Raw genomic sequence first — 11,981 nt, 5'->3', positions numbered from 1 at the left:
TATATTAAAAAAACCGAATTGAAAAAACCGAAAACCCGAACCGAACCGAACTTTAAAAAACCGAAACCGAAAAAACCCGAACTAGTTTGGTTCGGTGTTTTTCTAAACACATAGCCAAACCGAAGTTTGATAAAAGCGAGCAAAGAAAACCGAACGGTGACACTAATTAATATACGACGATCAAATCGAGTTTTTTGATTATTTTTTTTAGAAATTTTCACATACAAAAGAGGATGTTGCCAGTTTTTTTTTTTTTAATTTATTTATTTCAGTGTTATATTTGTCTAAATTATTATTAGTATGATATTAATAGACGCGATTTTTATAGGTGAGATTAATAATTCTCATGATTCTTCTTCTTCTAGTCTCAAATTAAATTAAACTAAAAACTATTGCATAAAATACATTAATAATTTTTTCATGAAATAACTGCGCGAAGCGCGGCCTATTTCACTAGTTTTCTAAATATGGACTGAAAATTGTCAGCTCTAAAATATTCATGCAGTATACATATTATATACATACATATATAACCGAAGTGTATAGGCAGTGTATACTTCGGTCATGTTGGTAAACTAGTTGTCGAAGGATACATTTACGTAAGCTTCTCAAATGGGCTCCAAGTACTATTAGATGAAGTGAAAATCTTCTTTAAAACTTTTCCAAGCCCAATATTTTGTTGGGCTAGTTTGACTACAAGACAAGCAAGCCCAGCCCAATCTAGATCAGATTTTACAACTAACCTACCCATTTCCAAGACAAACAAACCCCAGCCCAGCTTATGTGGATCTTCCTCCTCTTAAACCCTTCACAACAATACATACACCAAAACCCCTTTTCTTGCTCCCAAAACCTCTTCTTCTACCTCAACAAAAATATCTCCAAACCCAAAGATCTCCAACTCCAACCGCCTTTCATTTTTTGCTTTGCTAAATCCTCCTTTTTTGATAAACCCTAATTAAACCCTCCTTCCATATTACCAAAAAATGAACAGCCTTATACTCTTGAAAAAGTCTTCTTCTTTACATGCTTCTAAAAGGGTTGCTCTTAATGCCCTTACCCATCTATTCTTTTCCGGAAATGCCCTACCAACTACCCAAAATAACAGTTTTGTCACTACTACTAATACTAATACTAAATCAAGAACTGAGAAATGGGTTGATGGTAAATTTGGGGTTTGTTCTTCTGTAAGAGGGTTTCATTCTAGTGGTTATTTACAAGCTGGATATGCTGTTGCGGATTTACCTGAAGATGATGAAGGACTTGAAATATCGAAACTTGGTATTTCTCAGGAGATTGTTTCTGCTTTGGCTAAAAAAGGAATTACTAAGCTCTTTCCTATTCAGGTCTGCAAAAAAATGTTTTCTTCTTTTAGCTTTTAGGGTGTGTTTGTGTGATTCGAAATGTTTTCACGTGGAATGTTTTTCTTGGAAATGTTTTAGCTTAGCAAATAATTTTATGTATAACACTGTTTGGATGGTTGTTACTCATGGTTTCATAATGTACAGTATGGTATTGTACTGTTTTAATGAATACCATGTTTGGATAGACTTTATTGTTTGTTGTGGTTTAATAACATTTTTATTGTTTGGCTTGACGGAATGTTCTTTTTTGTATAATAACATGTAAGTTTACTAAAATACCCTTCACCTTTAATTACAAACTATTTTATTTATATGAATAACACTAAGGTAAAGAACAAAATAGGAACTTTAATAATAAATAAGTAGGATATGCTGTTGCGGATTTACCTGAAGATAATCAGAGGCGGATGCAGAGCCAACCGAAGGTGTTTTCCCGAACACCCTCGGCAAAAATTTACAGTGTATATATAAGGTAGATTTTTTGTGTATATATATATATATATATATATATATTATATATTAGCTTTTGAACACCCTGAATAAATGTAAAAGGTTAGCTCAAGCAGTCCAGGGTGTTCAAAATTGTCTCTAGTGTTATAGGTTCGATTCCATCAACAACATTATTTTTTATATTTAGCTTTTGTTATTTTTTCGAACCCCTGAGTTAAAATCTTGAATCCGCCACTGAAGATAATGAAGGACTTGAGATATCAAAACTTGGTATTTCTCAAGAGATTGTTTTTGCTTTGGCTAAAAAAGGAATTACTAAGCTCTTCCCTATTCAGGTTGGCAAAAAAATGTCTTTTTTTAAGCTTTTAGGGTGTGTTATGTTTTTCTTGGAAATGATTTACCTTAGCAAATACTCCCTCCGGTCCAAAATAATTGAGGATTTAGCCTTTTAAAGTTGGTCTAAAATAATTCAGGTTTTAGTTTGTCTTTTTACAAATTTACCCTCGACAAATTCTTAATTCAATGACCAAATTTAATGCTTGTTATAGTTTCAAAGCCCCTCTTAATTAAGGGTGTTTTAGTCTATAAACCTCTTAATTTTTAGGAGTAAGTGAATTCGTTAATCCATGTGCTCAAGTCTAAAACCTCAATTATTTGGACTCCCCTCGGATCAAAAAGAGAGTCCACCTAGCCATTTGCACGCCCCTTAATGCTGACTCCTAGACAAAAATAGGTAATTTGACTAAACTACCCCTAATTAAATAGGTATTAGATTTGATCACTTAACACTTAATAAGGGCAATTTTGGAAGAATAAGGTTAATTGTTTCTTGATTTGGTAAGTGGACACTTTTCTTGAAAAAAAAAAAAGGGGTAAGTGGACACTCTTTTTGATCCGGAGGGAGCAGTTTTCTGTATTATTTTCCACTGTTTGGTTAAGTATCAACTTAAGGGGTCGTTAGTACGGGTGTATTAGTATGTTGGGATTAGTTAATCCGACATTATTTTTTAACAGACTGTTTGGTTTGTTGTATTAAATAACATGCGTTGCATAATTTCTAAATAGTACTGAATAGGGTGTATAAGTATAAGAATAGTAGTTGGTTTTTTAAGCTTTTAGGGTGTGTTTGTGTGATTCGAAATGTTTTCACATGGGATATTTTTCTCGGAAATGTTTTAACTTAGCAAATACTCCCTCTGTCCATTTTTTACTTGTCCATGTTTGACTTGACACACCCCTTAGGACAATTTTACTATATCACCCCTAATTATTATAAATCATTTTAAATAATTGAAATCACTATAACATAATTAAAATGTTGTGCAGCCACTAACAAGTCCTTGAAGTTTCCTAACCCAATTATTAATAATAATGGTAAAATAGGTATTAAATGTTAAATTATCTCTGGGTTTTACAAACTGGACTAGTAAAAGTGGACATCAATGTTTAGTATACTGGACAAGTAAAACTGGACAGAGGGAGTAATTTTCTGTATTAATTCCCCCTGTATGGTTAGGTATAAACTTAAGTGATACTTCCTCCGGTCCACAATAAGTGTCCTTTTGGCCTTTGGCACACTTAAGAAAATAGTAACTTCTAGAAAGGAGTAGGTATTTTGACTTATTTACCCTTAATTAAATGATACCTATTTAGTATAGTTTCTTGATTACATAAAAGTTCACTTATCTAAATAAGGTAAAGGTAAATTTGGAATAAAACAATTAATACCATCTTAATTATGTAAAAGGACACTTACTATGGACCGGAGGGAGTATATGGTAATCCCACTTTATTAAAAAACATTGTCCGTGTGTTGATTGAATCAAGTTATATGGGTTAAAGAGTTGGATATATAATGACATCAAGTGAATGATGCCATTTTACACCAATAGAGGAACATGTTGGTGTATATCCATCTCATCCAAAAGCTTAAGATACCTTATGTATGTAATTTGTCTTCATATGAATGAATATATGATCATTGGAGAACACATTTTTGCCATACCAAACAAACCTTTAATGTGTTTCTGGTAGTCTTTTTGTCGATGAAGTTAATACTTAAATATTATCTAGGGACGAGTAACTTAAGAGTTGTATGGTGTACTCTCATGGGGTTGGTCGGCCAGTTCTTCTAATAAAGCACTTAACATCTTCTTAATAACGGGGCACCTCGCCTAGTTGTATGCTACCTTCTGTGAACATCGCAACACAGGTACTGGGTAGTTTTGACCAAGGCTTAAGCAAATGTGAAGAAATTACCAAATTTTTTTGTCTCCCCTATAATTTTAACCCTCGCCCTCAAGGTTTTCAATCACTTCATTGACTACTAGGCCACACCCTTGGTCGCATAGTTAGGCACTTAACATATCAGGATTTTCTCCTCCTCCAGTCTTGTTTAGAATGATCGGTCCAGAATGAGCTTAATTTAGTCACGTACTGCTTGTTTTAATGCATAGCCTTAGATTAATTTGGTCATGAGATGCAAGGCAAAGAGAGGTGCGGACTTTAATTCTTTGTGGGTTGTGCAGAAAGCTGTTCTGGAACCAGCAATGCAAGGATCCGACATGATTGGTCGAGCTAGAACTGGAACTGGGAAGACACTAGCTTTTGGCATTCCCATCATGGATAAGATCATTCGCTTCAACGAGAAGCATGGGTTTGTGCAGTCTGCTTTCTCTCTGTGCTTTTATATTAGTAGTACAAATATGCTAGCAGCATAATGTATTGATTTATCGTCTTCTAGGTTTGGGTAGTGTAATTAAAGTTTGATTCTGAATATTTGTTGCAAATTTGGAACTTGTTACAGTTGTAAATTACTAAAAATCAGCTTATTTTCAATTATGCAGACGTGGAAGGAATCCTTTGGCTTTAGTCTTGGCGCCAACCAGAGAACTTGCCAAACAAGTGGATAAAGAATTTTTTGAGTCTGCTCCTGGTCTGGATACACTATGTGTTTATGGTGGTGTTCCCATTTCACGCCAAATGAGTTCCCTTGACAGGGGAGTAGATATTGTTGTGGGAACACCAGGTCGGATTATTGATCTGCTGAAGAGGGGTGCTTTGAATTTGGCAGAAATCCAGTTTGTTGTTCTAGATGAAGCTGATCAAATGCTTAATGTGGGGTTTGCGGAGGATGTTGAGACCATTTTAGAAAATGTTCCGCAGAAGCATCAGACAATGATGTTTTCAGCCACAATGCCTGGTTGGATATTGAAAATTACCAAAAAGTTCCTGAAGAATCCACTTCACGTCGATCTTGTGAGGCCAAAATGCTCAACATCTTACAAATTTCCTTTTTAATTATTGAGAACCTTGGAGCTAATTTTTCTATATATCCCAGGTAGGAGATTCTGATCAGAAATTGGCTGATGGGATTTCCTTGTTTTCAATTGGTTGTGAGATGCATCAGAAACCAGCAATTCTTGGACCTCTGATAACTGTATGGAGATATACCCCCCTGTCCTATTTTATGCACATTTTATTGTTCTAAGCCGCTCTTTATTTTTTTGCCACCAACATAAATAAAAATAGAGAATGGTCTTTCTACTGTCTAACTTTTCAATAATCTTTAATTTCGGGAACTAATTGAGCATGTCATTTCTGCAGGAGCATGCAAAAGGAGGGAAGTGCATTGTTTTTACTCAAACTAAACGTGATGCTGATAGATTGTCGTATGTAATGCAAAAGAGTTTCAAATGTGAAGCTTTGCATGGGGACATCTCACAAACCCAGAGGGAGAGAACTCTATCAGGTTTCCGCCAAGGTCAATTCAATGTATTGGTGGCCACTGATGTTGCTGCTCGAGGACTTGATGTACCTAATGTTGATCTGGTTGGTCTTTTATTCCTGTACTTCTGATTTTAAGTTGAATAAGCACCACATTTCTTTTCTTTCTTCTGCACTTTCCAAAAATAGAGCAGACAGCATATATCAGAACCTTCTGTTTAGAACCGTAGATCAACAAACCAACAACATGAAATGGAATAGAAGGGGTTCAATGGAAGTTGCATGTTGAAATACCAACTTTGCCTGATCCTTCATGTTTTAAAGGAAAATTTTAGTTTAGTGGCAAATGAGTTTAAATGTGCTTTAGGTTACAAATTTAGTGCCAAATGTGATATTCTAGTAATTTTATGAATTTTCTGCATAAATACCCGACTCATTGTATGTGAGTGCAAATTAATATTGTTCTCCAATATAACTTGCATGCTACATCGGTCAATATAATTCTTTACACTCTACAATTCAATTGCTCCTGTTTCCCCTCCTTCCTAAAATATTGTTTCCAACACCCCCACCCACATGTTGTTATATTATTGAGTCATATATGCTGTGTGTTTAGCTTTTCACCTAAATTATGATATCTGAAACTTTCTAGAAGGGAGCAAATACTTGAAACCAGTATTCGGCTCGTGCATCAAGTCTGCTGTATGCCAGTATAATAATTGAATATTAGAAAATAAATTAGTAAATGAAATAGGATGTGGCCAAAAGTAAGTAAGTTGCTTCTGGGGACATCTCTGCTTTGTATGCCTGACGAAACCAATTGGGTATCGTGAGAAGTTTCTGGGTATTGAGTCTCTTCAATTGCAGTCTGCTTTTTGTCTTTTTTCTTTCTGAAGTTGAAGTTGATAATTTGCTGCTCAGGTGGTACATTATGAGCTCCCAAACTCTTCAGAGATCTTTGTTCATCGATCCGGTCGAACTGGACGTGCTGGGAAGACAGGAAGTGCAATTCTGATACATTCTTCAAGCCAACATAGGGATGTGAAAGGTATTGAACGCGATGTGGGATGCAGATTTATCGAGGTAAGACTGCTAATACATTGATGCTCTTACTTTTTGATGTCATCTATTCATGTTTTGCCTACATTATCATACGTGCCCTCGGTTGGAGAAAAAAGCTTTATGTTTGAGAACTATAACTGCTGTGTGAGTTGTGACTTCTGTAACTGTTAGTGCTAAAGGGCTGCTGTTTAGTTCTCCACTCCTCCTTTGCCGGGTCCAAAAAGTTGAATTATTTTAATAAAAGATCAAAAGTTCTTGCCAACAAATATTTTATGATTGCAATGAAAGTAGCGCAATGCATTGTTTTACTTTGATCTTTCAGATATTTTCGGCTTTTTTTCACTTAATGCCAAATGCTGTTGAGGATATCTCTCTATGATTTCAATGTAGTAACTCAAGCAGATATCCTTACCTAGGGTGCCTAGTGAAATCATGTCACAGAAAATGGGATGTTTGGGATAGTTTTAATTGGAATATTGTAAATGTAGGTCTAGTACTTCATTGGCATGCTTTACCGTGTGAGGGAAATGTTGTGGTGTGCTATTATTTGAATACTAAGTAGACAAACTAAAGTCTTTACTAAATTTCATGTAAACTTTTGACTTAGTTCAAGTTCTTGTGTCATTTACTTCATGGAGTACAATTTCTCACTCTCTGTATCCTCTGTGCCTTAGCCTTTTCTTGAGGGAGTGATTTTGTATTTCTATATCTATCTAGATGGTTACTTAATTGAATAATATTGAATTGTGTTAATATGTAGACTGGAATGGATCTGAAAATGAAGTAGCTTATAGCTGGCTCTAGCAATTTTTTATCTAAACAATTAAGTGTCATAACGCTGATGTTCTTGCTCAAATTAGGTGAATTGTAAGGCCAGTTGTGACCAAGGGTTATTTTCTCATCTTATTAAATTATCTTATTTTCATGTATTTGGTGAAAAAAGCTTCCAAGGATAGAAGTAGAGGCTGGAGCAACAGACATGTTCAGTGACATGGGTAGAGGTGGTGGCCGGTTTGGCTCTTATGGAGGCATGGGAGGTGGTCGGTTTGGTGATTCGGGTTCTGGTCGTTCTGGTGGTTATGGAAATTCTGGCGGCAGGTTTGGTGGGCAAGGCGGATTTTCTGGTCGAACAGGCGGATTTGGTGGATCTGGTTCTGGACGATCAGGGGGTGGCTTTGGTGGACCAAGCTCAGGCCGCTCAGGGAATTATGGTGACTCCAATCGTCAGGGAGGATTCGGTAATTTTGGTGGTTCAGATCGCAGTGGTGGTTTTGGAAGCTCAAATAGGACTGGTGGCTTTGGAAACTTCGGGAGTTCAGATCGCTCATCTGGTTTTGGAGGATTTGGCTCAGGCCGCTCTGGTGGATTTGGTGATTCACGTTCTGACAATGATAATCGTTCAAACCGTTTTGATGGCTTTGGAGATGGCAAGGCTAGTGGTGACCAAGGTTCTGGGAGGAAATTTTTCTAGTTCTTTCTGTAAGGCAAGTTCCTTGTTCTCCATTGATGAATTTGATACTTTCATCCATATGGTGATTTTGATAATTTTCCACATGTTCTTACTTGTATACAAAATTATTAAGCAGCACTTACTACTACTACAACAATAACAATAATAATCATAAAGGCACCAACAACTGAACACAACAAAAACAAACCCAGTGTAATCCCACAAGTGGGTAAGAACTGAACACAGAAGTTCGAAAATAGTAAATAAAAGCTTGTCTTTGATTTAATACAGACAAAAGAATTTCCTTATAAAAAAGGTTTGTCTTTGATGTAATAATCAAAAAATGAAGCTCGAGTCTTTGATATGTCAAGCACGTGTGGCTGGTCTGTCATATGGTGCGTCATGCATGTGTTTTTAAGTTGTTTGCTCCTTCGGAGAATGGTTGTTTGGATTTGAAACAGTTTCAGCTATAAAAGCTTTATAAAGGTGCCTGCTGTCAAAAACATGTTAGACTGGAGTGATAGTGTTAAAAAAGGATATTAAGGTCCCACTTTGATTGGTCTCTACGACTGTTGAATGTGGATATGCTGCAGCTGCAACTGCAACAATACCCAGATGTTTTATGTGGTTGTATTACCTATTGTGTCCCCATGCTGTTCCCTTCTCGAGAAAATAAGGGGGAAAAGTTAACCAAAGATATTTTTTATTTGTTTTGTGTATGTGAACGGAAACTCTGCATTTTGTCCTGATATGTCCATCCTCCCGAAGATTTGCTCTAGAATTATGTTTTTGATGTAATTCACTGGTCTGTTTAACAGGCGTGGACACTGTGAATATGGCGGCTATTGGAAATGTCCATGACGAGACGAATGCGCGACTGATGTCCAATTTGTGAAGCATCTGTGTTGAATTATCAGGCTGTGTTTAGAGTTGCAGTAGCTCCAGATAATATTATAACTCAAACGCTATACTTAGAATTCCATAAGAAATAACCATTTAATATCCACTTGGTACAACCTATATGTAATCTTTGGTTATCAAGAAAGCCGCTCTTTTCTTGGCCGCTATTATATTGTCTCTTAGTCATACTTTTTTTGTCTCAAGCTTGATATTAAGTTGTGTTACTTACCCAAGCTTTTGAACGACATTCTGCGGGACGCAGCGACAGTTTAGATATTTTAATCTCAGTTTCTAAAAAACTTTGTACCAGTATTTCCTTTCGGATTAGTGTACTAATTGTATATAGGATGCTTGGATTTCTCATTTCAATAGGAGATAAAGAGTGCCACAGAAATTTTGATGGGTTTTTACATTTGATTGACGTTCATATTTGCCTGCATGTGGGTTAATTTTTAGAATACGGAATGTCAGTGAATTGTTTCTTTATAAAGCCACATGACAAATATCTTTAGTTCCCATTGTAGATGCTTCCATTTAATAACAAGCTCCCTCAAATCCCTACAAGCTGGAATATAAGTTACTTAAGCACCCAAGTGTGTTTGCAGGAAAAAGTATTGACATTATGAAGATAAATGCAATGAGCCAACACCTTTTTGCCGGGAAAATTACGTATATATACATGTTATGGAGAAATATTTACAAAATATGACGATAGTTTTTCTTATTTACAAAACATAACGAAATATTATGAAACATGCCGCATTTTTATATATTTTTCGTTTTTTTTCTTTTTCCAGAAAATATATATTTTTAAAAAAATATTTTAATTTTTTTAACAAAAATATTTTGATTTTTTTTTAAAATAATTTTTATATTTTTAAATAATTTTTATTTTTTTAAAAAAAAATTTTTTTTTTGGCTCAAAGGCTTAAAAAATTACCTCAATTTTTTGTGTATGAAAAATGTATGAAATGTGTATGTATGAGCGAAATTTTTAATATAATTTTCATACACAAAATTTTGAGCGAAAACTTTAAGCCTTGAATATTGTATGAAAGTTGTTACAATGTTGTTGTAGTTGTATTATTTTTTTTAGAAACCTAATATGAACTTTATATACGAAAAATGTCAATGAAATTCTAAGTCTTGAGCGAGATATACACATTTCATGCCATTTTTATGCATAAAATTTTGAGCGTAATGTTTAAGCCTTGATCGAGATATACACATTTCATACGTTCTTCATACATAAAATTTTAGCGAACGTTTTAAGCATCGAGCAAGATATACACATTTCATACAAAAAAATTTGAAGATTATTTTAATCCTTGAATGAGATATACATTTTTCATACACTAAATTTTGAGCGAACTTTTTAAGCCTTGAGCGAGATATACACATTTCATACATAAATTTTTGAGCGAATTTAAAACAAAAAAATTAAAAAAAAATAATTTTTTTTTTAAAAGCATATTTTGTATAGGATTTGTAATGTTATGTTTTGTAAATATAAAAATATCGTCACGTTTCGTAAATATTTCTTCTTAAGATGTATATATACGTGGTTATCCCCTTTTTGTCCCTTGCCTTGAGCTCAAGGAAACTTACCGTCCCATTCAACAAAGAAAGCAAGTATTGTTCCAAACCAAAAGGTTAAGGGGTTTAAGACTTAATAGAAATCTGAATCAGAATGATTCAAATCTCAAATTATTAAGTGATTTTGCTTATATTAATATTTATCAATTAATGAATTTAACTATTCAGAATTGATCTATGTTTTAATATTTTTAGAAGTTGTGAAAAGTATTTCACGAAGATGATTTTTCGCAATTACTTTGTCCAAAATTTCCATTAGCTATGACTGCACAACTTATCAAGCACCACCTGCCATTATGAACCATTTCTATTATTAAACATTTCTATTATTACAACCATTGTCAATGGCCGCCAGTCGCTACTACACCAACCACTTTCACAAAAACAATTATCATCATTGCGAACGATCAATTTCCCCGTATAATAACCTCTGCTAACCACTGTTGTTGTCACCAGCTACCACCATTGCTCATCATTTACACAATCACTTCCACGATAACAATTGCCAATCATCATTCTTATCGTACAATAGTTGCCACCACCAATCACCATCAGTGGGCCACTAACAATCATCACCAAACAACCTAAGAACTTGTGGATAAAATATTTAAATTGGTTTATTTGAATTTTATATTTATTAGTTTCTAATAAATATAAAAGATAAAAATTATAAACAGTCAAAAGTTGAGAAAACAAGTAGTTTTAATAGTTCAATATTAAGATCTAAATACAATATTTTAATATTCAATTGTGTATGCAGATTTAGACATCTCACTTTTAACAAAAAACAATCTTTAAATGGAATTTTACTCTTCAAAATACATAATTTCACATATCTATTACTTAATCATAATAAATTAATATGATTTTTTTGTTGTTGATAAATTCACCTATATGCAACATTTGGTATTTCTTTTTTTGGTTTTGAAAGCTTTATGTTATCTTCTAGTAGTTTATTTGTTATTTTTGAATTATTAATTAGCTCCTAGCTATGGGATGACGTATGGAGTGATGGAGAACCCATGTTTTACTTGCAATCGAGTACTTCATTATGACTCTGGTTCTTATCGATGTCTTAGATCGAGTTTATGTGAATCTAAATGCCCTACTGATAATATTTTTCATGTCAAGATTGCGGTGATTTGTCATTTCAGAGACAATACAAAACGAAAAGTTGAAAAAATGTATTGGATATTATTACTGTCATTCTTTTTAAATTTCAGCATATAAGTGTTAAAATATACATATCTTTTTTATTAAACTTTTTACATAAAATTTATATACGTACACACACACCCATATATGGAAAAAATTAGTGTCACATTCTTTCTTTTGTACTTGTTGTCTATAGTGTAGTATTATTAATTTAACTTGGCATAATAATATCATTATTTATACTAGTAAAGGTTAATTCAAGTCAATAAAATATTAGA

The 11,981-nt window shown here is 34.0% G+C and overlaps 1 protein-coding gene across 2 annotated transcripts; it reads left to right on the top strand.

Moving 5' to 3' along the window:
* The first annotated feature begins 816 nt into the window (after positions 1-816).
* Positions 817-9,119, top strand: LOC132036658 (DEAD-box ATP-dependent RNA helicase 53, mitochondrial-like). Of its 2 annotated transcripts, none has more exons than XM_059427040.1 (8): positions 817-1,346; positions 4,343-4,470; positions 4,661-5,072; positions 5,155-5,253; positions 5,421-5,645; positions 6,462-6,623; positions 7,546-8,094; positions 8,879-9,119. In XM_059427040.1, the coding sequence occupies exons 1-7, from the start codon at positions 987-989 to the stop codon at positions 8,071-8,073; spliced, it is 1,914 nt and encodes a 637-aa protein (XP_059283023.1). In that variant the 5' UTR covers positions 817-986; the 3' UTR covers positions 8,074-8,094; positions 8,879-9,119. The 2 variants fall into 2 exon arrangements, with proteins under 2 accessions (XP_059283023.1, XP_059283022.1); XM_059427039.1 differs by having other exon boundaries at positions 819-1,346; positions 7,546-8,086; positions 8,871-9,119.
* Positions 9,120-11,981: the final 2,862 nt, after the last annotated feature.

Source organism: Lycium ferocissimum, chromosome 11 (assembly GCF_029784015.1).
Source record: "Lycium ferocissimum isolate CSIRO_LF1 chromosome 11, AGI_CSIRO_Lferr_CH_V1, whole genome shotgun sequence".
NCBI classification, from domain to species: Eukaryota; Viridiplantae; Streptophyta; class Magnoliopsida; order Solanales; family Solanaceae; genus Lycium; species Lycium ferocissimum.
The sequence above is the reverse complement of the archived record's forward strand: the minus strand, read 5'-3'. Positions and strand labels throughout refer to the sequence as shown.

Bases quoted from the DNA above. Each gene is read 5' to 3' on its own strand.
- LOC132036658 (XM_059427040.1), top strand. From the start codon at position 987: ATGAACAGCCTTATACTCTTGAAAAAGTCTTCTTCTTTACATGCTTCT. The intron at 4,471-4,660 runs GTTTGTGCAGTC...TCAATTATGCAG, and splicing joins CGCTTCAACGAGAAGCATGG to ACGTGGAAGGAATCCTTTGG. The intron at 5,646-6,461 runs GTTGGTCTTTTA...TTTGCTGCTCAG, and splicing joins ATGTACCTAATGTTGATCTG to GTGGTACATTATGAGCTCCC.